This window comes from Poecilia latipinna, unplaced genomic scaffold (genome assembly GCF_001443285.1).
Source record: "Poecilia latipinna isolate Pla-1442-1.1 unplaced genomic scaffold, P_latipinna-1.0 Scaffold1112, whole genome shotgun sequence".
In the NCBI taxonomy this organism is placed as follows: Eukaryota; Metazoa; Chordata; class Actinopteri; order Cyprinodontiformes; family Poeciliidae; genus Poecilia; species Poecilia latipinna.
Genome location: NW_015113728.1, coordinates 72,384 through 88,517, shown reverse-complemented (window position 1 = coordinate 88,517; position 16,134 = coordinate 72,384). Strand labels below are relative to the sequence as shown.

At 38.9% G+C, this 16,134-nt stretch overlaps 1 protein-coding gene across 1 annotated transcript in view; it reads right to left on the bottom strand.

Moving 5' to 3' along the window:
• Positions 1–16,134, bottom strand: part of kif1aa (kinesin family member 1Aa) — a 47,264-nt gene that overhangs the window by 6,150 nt on the left and 24,980 nt on the right. The window contains exons 24-39 of the mRNA XM_015052470.1: positions 15,369–15,384; positions 15,088–15,225; positions 13,466–13,771; positions 10,473–10,591; positions 10,266–10,351; positions 9,448–9,589; positions 9,107–9,269; positions 8,927–9,017; positions 8,723–8,841; positions 7,863–7,918; positions 5,845–5,953; positions 5,692–5,758; positions 5,505–5,589; positions 5,309–5,414; positions 3,260–3,286; positions 576–599 (exon numbers count right to left, since the gene is read on the bottom strand). Coding sequence (XP_014907956.1) covers positions 576–599; positions 3,260–3,286; positions 5,309–5,414; positions 5,505–5,589; positions 5,692–5,758; positions 5,845–5,953; positions 7,863–7,918; positions 8,723–8,841; positions 8,927–9,017; positions 9,107–9,269; positions 9,448–9,589; positions 10,266–10,351; positions 10,473–10,591; positions 13,466–13,771; positions 15,088–15,225; positions 15,369–15,384 — 1,654 coding nt within the window. The remainder of the gene's footprint in view (positions 1–575; positions 600–3,259; positions 3,287–5,308; positions 5,415–5,504; positions 5,590–5,691; positions 5,759–5,844; positions 5,954–7,862; positions 7,919–8,722; positions 8,842–8,926; positions 9,018–9,106; positions 9,270–9,447; positions 9,590–10,265; positions 10,352–10,472; positions 10,592–13,465; positions 13,772–15,087; positions 15,226–15,368; positions 15,385–16,134) is intronic.

Here is a 16,134-nt window from a genome sequence, read left to right as displayed (position 1 = left end):
TGCAGACAGATAGTTTCACCTATAAATAATACTTTTTCATCAATATTAAGGAATAACTAACTTAAAACAAAAGTTACTTGTAACTTAGTTTTGTCTTATTTCAAGTGTACTTGGATATCTGCACTAGAAGGTAAACCAAAAATACTTAGATTTTGAGTTTTTGCAGTGTGACCTTTACCTATTTTGATTGGTGCATCTCTAGTAAAACATGCTGTCTGTAATGTCTAATGTGTATAAACAAAAGACTATGGAAAAAAGAAAGACATTTCAGGAACAAACGTATTTCATATGAAAAAATATGCACTGAAATTTTGCTTTAAAAACCAAGGTCATAACTATCAATCATAACTAATTGAATAAAAACTATCTTAGAAAAATTCAGACAGTATAAACAGCATCTCTATGTCATCATACTGCATCATATGACAGTTGTTTTTGCATGCAACACAATCAGATGATGGACTTTGAGCAAAGCACCACAGAAAAGCAATTGAAAGCAGTAATGGGTTTTGATCATAGAGACAGGAAGGAATGAGAGGAGGACAGAGAAAATGGGGGACAGGGCAGTGAAATACCTATGGTCAATTCCCAGGGAAATGCTGTGAGAAAGGAGAAATCAGCAAAAGAATAGAAAGTAAGAGTTAGGAAGTATGTCGAGGCTTTGCAGTTGTGTAGCTGGGATGGTGTTTGTCTTTCTCATCATGATAACAATCCTACAGAACTCCTTGAATCCTGCGGACACTGCTGATCCGTCACTCCGGACGACCACCGCGGTGGCCATTTTTACCCCAAGCGACAACATAGCCGCTTTCTGCTTGCGCGGCTGATTTACTCCGTACGCTAATGTACACAAATTTACCCGTCTACCTCAAGGGAAAATAATCACACACACGCTGAAAGCTGTAACTGCTTTGGCCCGCGGCCTGGTGACTGCCTCGAATCTAAAAAAGATTATCCAAGCAAGAATTGTATAAGGAAACCAGTGTTTTCTGTAGGCCGTAAAAGCCGGCTGAATAGGCTCTTCATGAGGTTCAGATGTTCAGCCTAGGCCACTCTTGGACTGAAATGACCTCGTGTTGAAGTGAACAATGTGTCACCCAGAAGACAGCAAACAGGCACGTACTGTTCTGGAGTAATGACAGCTCCGTGCTGCGGACACGGCAGGGAGGTGACCGAGTGCAGAGATTCCCCCTTCTCCAGTCGGTAATTAGCGCATGTGACATTCCAAATGGTAGAAAAGCTGTCCGCTCACACTACAAGCAAGCAATTTCCTTTTTCGCGCCGCTCCATCGTGTGCTTCTCTGCTTTTTTACTGCCCACTAAAAAAAATGTGGGAGCCAGCACTGAAGTCATGCTGCTGGCGGAACATTTAAGAAGCGTTTGTTTCTGGCGTTTGGCAGAGTTTCCCCGAGGTAACAAGAAGCATTTAAATATATCCACAACATTGCAGCAATTTGGGCTAAAAGGCTGCTACTGAGGTAATGGTTCAGAGGATTATGTTTGAATAGCTATATTGATGTATTGGAATTGATGCGATCCATGTTACAGGAATTTACTTAGTGGTTGATTTGAGTTCTTGTTATGTTCTGAGATGGGAAACGCTCTGGGTTCTGAGGTCGGTGTGGCGCTGGAACCAAATAATTGTACTGATGTCAAACTATGACATCAATGTCAGGATTAACTAGAGACAGTTTTTCTCAGCTTACTCCACAATTTTAAAAGTGGGTTTCTACCACCCCCTATTGGACCTGATAGGTCCTCCTCCTGTAGAAACAGATTTTTAAAAACGTTAAGAGCTTGAGAACATATCAGATTCAGTCTGAAGTATACAAGTGCACCTCAATAAATTCTAACACCCCTAGTGTAACTTATTTCCCTACATCACATAAAAAGGGTAAACTGTTATGTAATTTAATTACTTACGTTAGCTGCGTTTCCATTACACACGTGCGCGAAACTTTGTCAATATTACATTAATATTGAAAAGACATAATTTTACAATAGTGGTGTTTCTATTAAATAAGAAACTCAATTAAAATCACACGTGAATCCATTTGATCACACAATAAGTCATTAAAAACGTGGCGTCATCATCCGTCAACTACTTCCTGTTGTTGTGCCACTCAATAGGACTCAGCAGTTACCCGAAATAATCAACATTACAAAAAATAAATGCCTGAAATATCACTCTGTATTTAAAGGGGCAGTAATATGTAAAATTACATCATGTTATAATGTTCTTCCCTCATCATTAACAAACATGGAGTTTTGCCTCGATTCTTTCATGCATGTTTAACAATCTCCCATGGCAACCATTCACCTGTGCAAAACGCCTGGTTGGACCTAGCACCGCCTTCAAGAACAAAGCTTCTGCTCAGAGCTGCAGTTAAGCTTCGGAGCTTCCACCTCACAGATCAGCCCTTCTCCCATAACTCCCCCACTCAGCTCCTTCAGACTAGTCAGCAGAAATTAGCAAACACCTGGTGGAACGACACGTCAGCTGAGCTTGTTAAAACAGGTACTTTTCAGTGCATTGCTGGTGAAAACGTTGCTAAAGAGTTAATAGGAGTGATGTAATGAAGTCATATTTGATATAAATAGCATTTTTTTAACAACTGAAATTAACATAGTTGCTTACCAGATAAAATGGCACTATGTGTCTGGAAAATACATACTGCTCCTTTAATGGATCACTATGAATTTTACTGTATATTTACTGAATGAATAATTTATTCTTTAGGAGATGCACCTGTAAATTAGCATCTACACTCAACCAGAATTTTTTTTAATAAGTTGCTATGAAAGCTTGCAATACTGTAACATATATTTACTGTCCAAAGAAAAATATTTCCTCTGGACTCTGTGCTGTTAGAGGCTTCTTGGAGCAATAGTTGACGTTGAGACAGTTTGACTCTGGCCCTATGACACCTCCAGCACAGACACAGCCTGGAACGTTAAGCAAAGCAGAGCCATGCAGACCCTGTCCTTCTACAGTGACTAACATCCAACACTGGCCCAAACACACATCCAAGCACAGCAAGAGCAAGAGACCTGGGAACATGCAGGGTTGCAGCCTTCACCCCTCATGAGCGGAAGGACACAAAAATGAACATATAAACTGCTGGGAGTCATGAGAGAGAGCAGGCGGGTAGGGAACCAAATCACAGGCCGACTAGAGAGATGGGAGGGTGTTAAGAAGGTTAGAGAGATATGGTGTAGGTGTAACTTAAGATCATGAAAACAGAGGCAAATAATATACCTAGGCATGTCCGAATCAAGAAACTGTCTGCAGAGCAAAACAAAACAAAACAAAACAAAACAAAAAAACAAAAGAACAACATTCTGTTAGTGGACTGAGGGGAGAAAATGTTAGCATTCATTTGTACTTTGATTTTTATCCAAACAAGACAACAAGTGGAATCTCAAGTGCAGTTTTAAATCACCAAAATTAAACCAAGCCTGAGAACTATAAATTAAAAGCTCTGGTAAGGACTGTGATGACCCTTGTTTCCAACCCAAACTTCTCATTTAAACTACTTTATTTCATTTATTTGTTTTCATCTATATATATATATATATATATATATATATATATATATATATATATATATCTTAGTTTTAGTGATTTTTCTTTTACTTTTCTTTTGGACGCTGAGAGATTAAGGAGTTAAAAAATACATTTATTTAAAAGGTCAGTCATTTTTCCTATCACTCACAAATTTTTTTTCTCTCTAATGTGTCCTTGTCTTCTATCCTGCCAGAGGGAATAATTCTGAAAATGTAATATTTGCTTTTAAAAAAAAAAAAATGTGTATAATTTAAGATTTATCTGATCCACATAAATGAACAATAAGGTTAGTTATTTGTTAATATAAAAAATAATTATTTCAAATTGTGAAAGAGATGTAGACACAGCTCTGGAGCTTTTTGCTTCTCATTGTGTTAAAATCTATACTTTATTCAGATCAGTTTTAATGCTGACAGTTCCTGCATTTGTCGTAGTAAAAATGTATCAAAAGGGACAAACTCTCACTGTAGGCACTCCTTAGAGATATCTGCTGCCCTCTTGTGGCCGTAAATCACATATGAATACTTATATGCTCATTAAAGCACCTGGATTTCTCTATAAAGTATAGTTGATTATGAAAAAGCATCACCACATATTAACATAATAATAACTCCTAGTCCTTGAATGCCAGGATTCAACACAGTGTTAGATGATGTGATGGTGGAATGCTCCGTTCACAGAACACAGCATTTAATCTAAAGCAAATGTCTTAAGATATTTTTAGGCAATCTACATTAAACTGGTTTTGTTCGAAAGACAAATTTTTAGTTTAAAAGCACTAAAGATTGAATTAATATTTTTACTTTAAATTACAAATATAAATGCTTGTTAAAGTTGCATTATATAACTATTACAAAAATAAGCCTTTTCAATGTTTATTAAAACTATCACCATGTCGTGACAAAATGGCATCAAACAGAGAATCTGTGAAAAAATTGAGCTCCTCCACCTCCTCCCAGAGCAACTAACTAATGTGCTGTGAAAAAATGCACCGCTTCCGGTCAGAATCAACCAATCAGAGCCAGGAGGAGGGTCTTAGTGCTGTCAATCAACCTCCCATATGCTCAACTTGCTAATGGTGGAAAAACAACTACTGCTCCAGGAAAACTGTTGTAGGTTGTCTTTGATGGCATTTGTGGCAGGCTTTCTTTCTTTTCCATATATCTGTCTTTTACGCAACATAATGATAATTTATCAAATATGTAAAAAATATTTTTCTATAAAAGTTACATAAGGATTTGTGGTATTACGATGTTCACTACACAGCTTGAGTTTAATAGATACATAATTGAGACACAACAGAAAACCTGACAAACACAGAGAGGTGCTACATGTAGGTGCGATGATGAGGCACAATTCAACACCAGGGAGGGTCACGCAGCCAGCTTGGTTCAGGGTAATCGTCTACTGTTTCTGCTGAGGCTGGAAGTTTAGTCCCTTTTTAAAAAAGCTGTAGTAATGCAAGCTAACTCATGCAGACAGAATAATAAACTTTTTTTTGTGCCGTGCTTCTGTTTTGGACATGCAATGCTCTGTGGCTTACTGCAGTGCATAAGCTGCATGAGCAGCTTAAGAGAAGTTAAAACAAAGACCAAAAAGTCAAAAAGTACAGTGATTTGTAGGTTCAGCCAAAGTGCAGTGATACTATATATCAAGCATATTATCTGTTTTGAAGCTTTAATAGAAAGGTTGCTCTTCAAAAGTGATTTATGTGTACTTAAGGTCTCTAGCTACACATACCTGTCATCCTGCAGGGGCTTGACATAACCAGCAGATAAGATATTAAGTGAGAGTATGTTCGGGTCGATGACGGTCTCGTCGGCTTCCAGGGTGTTGCGTAAACGCCCTGACAAAGCACACGTGTATTTGTGAAAACTGTTCCTGCACATTCCTGATGAACTGCTTCAGGTTAAAGAAACCTGGAAGATAAACTTACCCACAACTAGCTCTCGGACGTCGGTCCACTCTATGTCTCCAGCAGACTCGTGCACGATGGTGACAGCTATTCTCCTCTGGAGGCCCTGGAGTAAAGCACGGAACGAAGGGATTCATGGTTTTGTTCAACAGGTCTTTGTTTCCTTTGAATATATAGGCATTTCTATGTTCTCACGGTGCGACCACACCTGGTGCAGTAGGAATGTACCCTGGCATGGCAAGCCTCCTCTGTGGTCTACGACTGCAGGGATGTAACTTGGAAAAACCAAATTTACAAACAAGAATTAATGGACAGTAAATCTTATTCAAATATTTCAATTTCAAATATCTGCTGGACTCACTCTCCGTTGGCCTCAAGCTCGCAGATCTCAAAGAACACCATCAGATCATATTTACAGTGGCGGGGGCCCGCCTGGGGACGCATCATCGCCTTCAGCTTGGTGGCAGGCACTAAGTCGAAACATGTTTCAAAATGTTATGTGAGAAAAAGCATGGTGAGGTGAGAACATACAGCTATAAGCTAGCCTACGAAGGAGAGAGAACGGGCAGATGAAAGGAAATCCGGTGCAGGAAGAAAGTACAGTTTTGGAGAGACAGAGCACCTTTTCTAGAAAAATATTCATAAGCAACTTTATAGCTTTTACTTAAAGCTCAATGCTAATAAATCCATGTGTAATAATGCTTTTTGGTCATTCCCAATGTGCTAAAGGCACAGGGAATTAATTGTACCTTTCCCTTAACTTTTACCAAAAGAGTTGAATATTCAGACAGATTGGAAACTGACTGCGTCTCTCTTACTTACTGAGATCAACCTGAAAAACTCACTCAAAATAAGTTCACATGCACAAGTGTGATGTGCATTTATATTCACGTCACTTCACACCAAAGTAAAATCCAGAGGAACCAGCTGCCATCAAAATTCAACTGATCAGGTGTAATTTGTCCTCAGTAAGTCAGGCAGAAAGCCACTGAAAAGAGCTGTTTGTTGTTTGGCACAAACCAATTAAGCCATTCAGCTAGCAAGTGGACGAGTCGAGTAAATTTATAGGCTAAAATGACAAAGTGAAAGTAGAGATTTTAATCCAACTCAGAATTTGAGAAAAGAATTGAAAACCGAAGATCACAGATGCTTTCCATGTGTTCACTTAGCGAGAAAAATGTTCCTGCTACGTGCCTTCAACTGTAAATATTGTTTTCCAAATTTAGGCTTTTAAGCAAATGCACTTTATTACAAAACTGTGCAGTTTGAATATCAAGTGCTTTGAAGGACTTTATAAGGAATCTGACTGAGCTTCAGTGATTATGCAAAGAATAGGCAAAAGTTTAGTCTGCAGCTGTTAAGGTGGTGCTACAAATATTAACTTGGGGGGTGAACAGAAATAAAAAACTGAAAAGTGTAAGCTTTTCTTTAGCAGTTTTCATTTTGCATTGAAGAATTTTGTGTGATGGTTCTACCACAACCCAATTTTATTTTCTTCTGTGAACAAATCACATAAAATCCTAATAAAATAGATGAAAATGTGACAAAATTGTTGAAAGGATGCTGACATGTCTGCCAAATGTTTCTACTTGTATTTTTCTGAAGTTGTTATCTCAGTTTTTGTCCCATTACATTTATTTTTAGGAATTTCACATTGCTATGAGATTTGAATTTCTACTTTATATTCGAAAAGCAGAATATGCAATATCATAACCATGCCGCTACATAGTAAAGTGACAGTATTTTTAAGGATAGAAGGCAGAATGATGAAGTTGAAGAGAAATTTACATAAGGAAGTGCAAGGGTTCACCACAGAGGCTAACAGACACACACACAGCACCAGAGAGCCAATCCAAATGCAGAATCCTAAAGCAGGAACACTTTTAATATAATTTCAATTTACCAAAATATTTATGTATTAGCAGAATTTATATAAACAATAAAATGTCATTAGAAAAAAACCCTAATTATTTCTGTTAATATGAGGAAAAAAAGGTTCCGGTTGCAGGATTCTGTTGGATCTGACAGCATGAACCAACCGGGTTTCTGAGCTTTAATAACTGAACAGATAGAGACGGGCGGGGCTGGCAGCTGAGCTCGCTCGTTTGCTTCCAGCAGGAAGGAAGCGGCCAAGCCAGCAGCGGACAGGGCGTGGCCCGACAGCGAGTCCACCAGCACCCCATTGAACACGTCAGGGACCAGGTATCGGATCAGGTCCAGGGACTTCTCCCGATTGGACGAGTCGTCAGAGTCCACTGCTCACACCCAACAACATGAAGCTAAGATGTCACGACTTGCAAACGGACGACGTACAAAAGATGCGAAAGCAACATAAAATGACCAACAACTAACTAGCGACAGCAGCTGGGAGTTTCTTACCTGGTTTGGAAAGAGGCATCACTTGTGGAAATTGCCTTTTGCATGCGTGAAGCGGACTGGATGGAACAATTCAGTCACATGTAAATAAAAAAAAACAGACTCGTATTTTCTATATATCTGTGTTTTCAAAGTAAGTTTTCAAGCTTTTCCAGCATCACATTTGCAGATAAAACAACAAAAATGAACTAAAATATCAAGTTTCAATTCATTATATATCATTTATTACTGTTAGTAATAGTCTTGTTATTGTATTCTAGGTAAACTAAAATAGAACAAAATGTTATGTTTTGAAATGTCTCTCAAACAACCTGTCCACCTGACTGGTTCGAGAGCAAAACACTGATTTCACAAAAAAAGTCCCACAATTTAAATAATGTTTAATTAACATGTGAAATATAAACCAACCTTTATTTCATCACACAGATCAGTAATGTCAACGAGCCATTAGAAATAAACAATATTCATAACGCTGAAACAATCCAAACAAGTCATATTCAGGTAAATTAACTCCCTGCTCAAATGAAATGCTTAAACAAAATATAAATAATGTCACAAAAAATCTCTAAAATATGTTCTCACTACATTTTCTGGCATTTGGCAAATAAATAATAGCAATTCTAACTAATCTAAAACAAGAAAAGTTTGGACGGATTTAACTTTAGATTGTGATTTAAAAATATGTTTGTGTCTTTGTATTTGGTAAGTAAGGTTTTCCAGATTTCGTCTTAATCAAAAGTTAGATTGCACTTTATTACAAAACTATACAGTTCGAATACCGAGCATTTTCAAGGACTTTACACAGAAATGAAGCTCTTTCCAAGGGCCTGTACGAACCCTGCATGTGTGACCAGGCGTCTCACCTGATGATGTCTTTACACAGAGGAAGAAACGGTTGTTTCTGGTAGTGTCCAAACACCTCAAAGACAATCGGTTGAGTCTTTATGTAGTCCACAAAGGACTTGGTCACTTCAACAGCAATCTACACAAACAACAAAACAAGCAGTGTTCCATATGTAGTTGTAATAAAACCAGAAAATAGTGTTAGTTCATGATTTGTCTCTTACATTCTGCACGTGGTAGAAGCCCAGAGGAGGCCCGTGGCCGGTGTTTTTCAGCGGCTCCGTAGAGAAGGCCTCATCATGCCGATGGATGAAACTGAAATAAAAAATGGTAACAAATGAAAAACAAATAAAGGAGGAATAAAGGCTAATTAGGGCATTTACTTTGGATGGACACTGACTTACTTAAACTGACAGAAGATGTCAGCATATTCAGCAGAAATGCTGGAGGCCTGCAGGACAGTCACCCTGAAGGTGAAAATGTTTCCAATTTTCAGGTGCTCCAAAGTTGCATCTAAAGCTGCATCTGGACCCGCCTTCACTGGATTCTCCAACTCGTCTGCACCAGCTGATGTGAATAGAAAAAAAACAAAAAATGGACTTGAATTAAATTCTTTAGGTTGAGTTTATATCCTCTGAAAGCACTGGACACAGCGGCTCCAGTATTTCTCTCATAAGCAAAAGAAAACATCACTCACAAGCACCCAGAGGAATAAGCCATCCATTCACTCATAAGACATGGTTACCCGCACATGTGTTGTTGTTGACCTCGTCTGCTGACGGGCTCATTTCAGCATTTTGGCCTTCCCCCTCCACGATCCGAAGCTCTTCCTGAGAAACCCCTGTGCGGCTCAGTCCAACTCCGACAGAGCACGACTCCGACTGGAACTGAACACATGAGATCCAGAACACAGCACTCAGTAAGGACACCGGCTTTAAAAAAGCATCACTGCTCCTTGTTCAAATGTCCCAATGTTACTCATGAGGTGACTTGTGAAAACAACTGGTTGATTTTGTTTTTATTTAGAGCATTACAATAAAAGAGGGGTAAACCCAAAGGCAGATCATACTTTTCCCACTTTTTGGGGGAATACTGTGAAAGTCACGTATTGCTTTCCTTTCACTTCACCATTAGACATTACTTTGTGTTGCTCTGTCACATTAAATCCCATTTGTTGTTAAGTCCAGCAGAAAAAGCTTCCCGAGTTTCTATTTAAAGTTTCCTTACATAGAAACCTGGAATAATTAATTGAGCATACTGTTACGCTTGACAAGTAGGATCAATTAGAATGTATGAGTGACTGAAATGAAATTATGTTTTTTAATTGTGAATTTGTGCTACATAAGTGAACTGAATTAAACTTTTCATATGTTGAGTTTAAAAGTATTTTTTTAGCTGCAGATGCATCATTTGCTACAAATGTTTGTTTTCTTATTTAAAAAATAATTTAATTTTAATGTATTTATTATGGATTATATGAAAAATATCCAATTAATCAGTTAATCAGCAGAATAATTGTTACATTAGCTAAAACAATGGCATCATACATTTTTTCCTCCCTACCTTCTCGTACTGCTGATCCTCAAAGGAGATTTTGGCCGTGCCCGACTGTCTCACGCCGGAGCCGTAGTCGGGAGCTTCCTCGTCGGCTGGAGGGAAACAGAGAGCACCTTCACTTCATTCCCTCCAGAAGTCGCACCCAGCGTGTCTTTTCAGCCGCTTCACGCCGACGGAGGCGAGCGACGGCAAGACGGCGGGTCTGGGCCTTACCTGATATGGCCTGAACGGCCACGCGCAGGAAGCCCTTCACCTCTCCTTTCTCGCTGACGATGGCCACGCGGTGCACCAGAGGAACCGGGTACAGCAGGTTGCTCAGATAGACGAAAGCCCTGCGCGGTGAATGAAAATAAAGAAAGAAAAAAAAACAGGCAAAACATTAAAACACAAGCAGACATGGGGAGGAGAAAGAGACGGTTGACATTTAGTACATCTCCACCGGGCAGGACAACAGAACACAGAGCTGCGAAGCAACCAAACAGAAGCTGGGATTGCTCTTGCGATGGCCATGGTTGCCCTTTACTATTGCTGCGTTAAGGGTGTTTCTTCCTTTATTAAGAAGCTAATATGTTAAGACAGTTATGGCCTGCATGCAGTATTCCTTGTTGCTTTTAATACGAATGAAGCCTTGGCGAGGCTTAGGAGCATGTGTGCAAGAGTAACTTTAGATCTGAAAAAATATATCAAATTTATGATCAGGAGTTGTGCACTCACTGCAGAAAGCAACGATTTTAAGGATTTAATTTTGTTTTTGTACAACTAAGGTAAGTCAAATGTAATCGTGAAACTAATTTATGATTTAAAATAAGATTTAAATACTCAGAGTTGGCACTTAAGTCACTCTGCATTACAGTTGCCTTGATAAAGTATTGATAACCTTGAACATTTTCATGTGTTTTGGGGGGAATTTTAGTGTGATAGAATTTTTTGTTTTTAAAATTATATTTGTAAATAATAAACAAAACATCAACTTCCAGTTTATTATTAGTTCTATCACATTAAATCTGCTAAAACACAATTTTATTTCTTTTTTTTAGTTAACTTAACAAAATGCGAAAAAGTTCAAGAGGTATGAAAACTTTTGAAAGGCACCGCATGTCTAAAAAGATTTATGGGCCAAATTTCTCAGGAGTATAAATGTTTTTAAACGTTTGTCGCCATCTTGTTTCAAAGTGCAATATAAGATCTGTGACTCAAAGGTCACATTTTCCACAAGCCAGAGGGTTGGGTGCGGGGGGGATAGACACTTAGGGGTGGAGACTCATGACAAGATTGGTGAGGTGCAAATAAGGCATGCTCAGGACAAAAAAAAAGGTCAACAAAAATGCTTTCCAGTTGTCGACTCAAAGGAATCAAAAGCAAATGGAACAGAACGCAACATGACTCAGCTTGAATAAAAACTGCCAACAGCTTGATAAATAGTGTGCTACACCAAAAAAAAAAAAACAACGAATGACATCCAAAATCAAAGTGCACCACCTGGGCAAAAGTAAAAGTGGTGTTTTGTACAAAATAGGAGTTCATCGTTAGATGTGTTCAAGTTAAAGTTGCCAAAAAAAAAAAGAAAAAAAAAAAAAGGTCAAACTAAAAACATGTGTGCTCTGGCATGCCTAAAAGAGACAGCTGCAGTAGAAACCAGCTCTTTCATCTTGAGATTTTTGAGTGTTTCTTGCTCATATAACGTGGCTTGCTCAAATGCATCACTTCCAACAGGAACAGAACAATTCTCTGTGGATCCCTTTGTAATGCTAATCAGATCAGACCTTAATAATCGCCATGACTCAGCTGCTTCGGTAAGTCGTTCACATTCATGCCTCTGCCACAAACCTCAGCTTTTTATTTAGCAGCACAGTGCTTCAAGGTGTCTGCTGGTTTTTATGCTTTTCGCTGCAAAAATATGAAATCTTACCAAGTACGTTTGGTCTAGTTTCTAGTGCAAATATCTTAGTACACTTTTCTTGCTGAATACTAAAATACTTCAGAGGAGCTCATTTTAAGTCAAGAATTCCTTAATACTGATGAAAAGGTACTAGTTCCACTGGGAGATTATTTTCCTTATAACATTGAAAAATGTCTTGCTATAAGTGAATTTTTTTCACAGAACTGCTTGTAAGATAAAGACACTTCAATGAGTCATTTAACAATATTTCTTCAACTAAAGTAACCTTGGTTTTAGCTTAAAAACCTGTTTCCAGAAGTATTAAAATATTTTTATTTCAACAAAGCAAAAAAAAAAAAAAAGAAGAAGAAGAAAATAACGAGCATAAAAATGTAAATACATATAAAATATTGAAACCAGGAACTGTCCATTCAGAAGTAGCTTCATATGTTCAGTGTGGAGAGAGATTTGCAAATATTTCTGGTTCCAATTTCAGAAAGACTAGAACAATGAAAACTAAGACAAGAACATAATAACATAAAAAATATATTCAAAAGCTTGTTTGCCTTTCAACGTTAAACAACCAGGGGGTGTTAAAAAAAAGTGAGCAAAGAAAACACCAGTCATGAAGCTCTGAACTGCAAAAGCATAAAATCTTACCAAATATTTGTGGTCTAGTTTCTAGAGCAAATGTCTTATTACACTTGAAATGAGACAAAATTAAATTTAAACGTCACTTTTCAGCAAGATATAGCAGCTTGTTTACAGTCAATAATTCCTTAATATTGATGAAAAAGATTATCTTACTCTCAGAGTTCACTTATAACATGGGAAAAATGTCTTGTTCAAATGAAATAATCTGCCAATGGAACTAAAACTTCTTCATCAATTTTAAGAGATTATGTGCTTAGAATAAGCTCCTATAACTTGCTCAAATGTTACTAGTAAGTTAGTTTTGTCTTATTTCAAATGCACTATGATATTTTAACAAGAAACAAGAACAAAAATACTTGGTAAGATGTTGTGTTTTTGCAGTGATTGTTTTAAATGTGTCACCTCTAAGTTGACATCAAAGATGCAGCTTTCCTCTCATACCTGGGAAGTGAAATTACAGCAAAATATGCAAACTAAGAGAAATTCAGTTTGATGGTTTGATGCTACCATGTAAAACGCAAACTAAACTACCCATTAAACATCCTTGTTGTGGATAAAACTCTCTTAAATGTGCGCTTCGTTTCTCTCGATGCGAATCGGAGGAACAAAATCCAGCATCTCAGTGTGAAAGAGCTAGTTTCCTCCGCCAGCATGCTCCTGAAACCTCACCAACCTTCCCACTACACTGAATAATGGAGAGCGGTCGTAAAAGGGGTCCAGGCCTTCGCTGGAGCCTTGGCAGAGCCCTCCAACATCATCATCATCATCATCATCATCATCATCATCTGGCCCGAGCTCGGAGCACGGGTCGTCCAAAAAGATATCATCATCCAGGTCGTCCAACTCCTCCAACTCCTCCTCCTCCCCTCGACCCTCCCTCTGCGAGTCAGCCAGCTCAGTAATTTCAGAGGTGGAAAGGGTCGGGGATGGGGTGGGGTCACTCATGCGCTCGCTCATGCATGTGTTGAAAATGGGATTTCTGGTGCAGCCAGAAACATGGGAACTAGGTTAGTACAGTTAGATAGAAAGCACACATTGGAATACATATGGACTGGAGGGAAACAGATTGAGACTAAATGTTGAGACATAGAAGAGAGACATGGGAAAAGTGTTTCCCAGCAGTAAACTAAATAGGGGGGGAAGGAAGTGTGTGTCTGCGTAGCAAGATGTCTGTGGGTTAGACTTTTTTTTTTTTTTTTTCAAAGTGGAGGCCATGGTCCCTAAGTGAAGTTGTCCCCCCCACCCCCAGCCCCAACATCTTCATCACATCAAACGAATTTGGTGTTAATCAGCTGTGCTACATTTTTACTGGTCTGTGATTTTTTTTATTTTGAAAGTTTAAATGTTAAAAGTTCAACCAGCCACTCCATGTTACCCAAATCAAATAAAATTGGTGTTCATTGTTTGTGTTATGTTTGTGGAGGAAAATGTTTTAGCAGCACAAACGTAACACAAACGTAGCGCAATTGATTGCCACCAAATTTGTTTGATTTCACAAATGTGGGAGGGGCTGGTTGACCTTCTATGACCTCCAGAAACTTTCATTAGAATCTTAAAAATGATGCCAGCACAACAAAACATTTTGCTGCACAAAACGCAGCAAAAACATTTGACACCAATTTTGTTTGGGCGGGGATGTGGGGCAATCTGTTTTTCAATCATTTTTACAAAACATAACATAATAGATTGAAATGTTATTTGTAGTGCTCATCTTTCTGATTGGCTACCAGTCAAATTTATCAAGATGTTTTGCTCCACAAGCTAGCATAGCAAGCGGAAAATGAAAAAGCTTCTGACGAGAAACACCGAAGGGACCATCCAGCAACCCTGCTGTGCAGAAAAACTGCTGCAAAAAGTCCTCAAGAAAACTCAGGGCCAACAAGAATCAGAAGGTAAAAGGCAGCATTTATGCTAAACGAATCAATAAAAGTGAGGGGGCAAAAACAATTCTAGACTATGATTTTACTTTAGGCATTTTGCAGCATTGGCTGCTGATTTGCACCCTGAAGTTAATGCTGCTTGGGAGGCTATGACATGAAAAAGTCTTGGAGCCCCTGTGTTAGACCATGAGCCAGAGATATAAATCAAAGATGCCTCAAAATCAGTTTATTAATGTCCAATAAAACATAAAAAATAAACTATACTGGTCAACTCAAACAGTAGACAGAATGAAGGTAGCCATCTATGTTCAGTGGTCTTAGTAAACAAACGTGGTCAACAATCATTGGAACAAGCTAATGAGAAACGCTGTCCTGCATCTCTTACAGTATGAAGTGGATGATGCTCGGTGTTTACCTGCCAACCAGGCGGAACCATGGGAAGCGATCGTAAAAAGGGTCGCCTCCTGTCATGACACTTTCACTCTCCTCTGTGGTATTGTTGGGCACATCAGCAGCACGGTCGTACATCTCTCGCATGAGGTCAAGCCTTTGCCTGCAGGAAGAGGAAACGCAGATTAAGGATGTTGTCACAGCTGATAGTCCGGTAGACTCGGTTCCACTGCAGATCAAACCTGCAACATTTGCTACAATTTCACTGTATTGTGTCAAACGAACCAAACCCTTTGAAAAACAAACCTGTTCCCCTCCTTGTCTGAGGTGGCGCTGCGCCAAGAACCACTCAAGAAAATGACACGAAAACCTCTGAAGAACACGCCGAGTGCAACTTCCTTCTTCGCAAAATGTAAACAAAAATCGAGTGTCGTCAGATTTTAGTGGCACTCCACTAAAATCTTGACTTTAGTTTTTGGTAAAAGACCATGAGCCATTTTTTCCTTCTGGTGCTAGCCCAGAATGTTTGTTTTGGTTGTTTTTACCCAGAATGCCTTGCACTTTAGTCTGCATCCACATATACATTCGAACTGCAAAGAGGCCTGGGTGTTTTAGGTGGACCAAAGTTCACTTTTTTGGTTCGCGTCAGAGATCGGTTGGGCATTCACACCTCCCTGTGTGAACCGGACTTTCTAGGCAAACAAACTACGGTTCAACTAAAGTGAACAAAATAGAGCTGGTGTGAATGCACCCTAAGAAATACATATTGAAGAGTAAAGAGTATGAAATTAATTTTATAACCTTTCATCAGTTGTGTTAGTTGGTGTTTAGTTAGTGGCTGTTTCCTGTCATTTTTGTGTTGATGTTGAAGTGGGGCAGGGAGTGGAGCAAGGAGTGATAGGAGAAGAGACACAACTACTGGGAGAGCGAATGCTTAAACAAAGGACCTGGGCAGGTTAGTTAATGGAGGTGAGAGAGCAGAGGGCAGACTGGAGAGAAAGAGAGAGAGAGAGTAGCAGCAAGGGGCGAGGGAGAGTACATCGGAAACTAGGAAAAGAATCTAACACTAAAC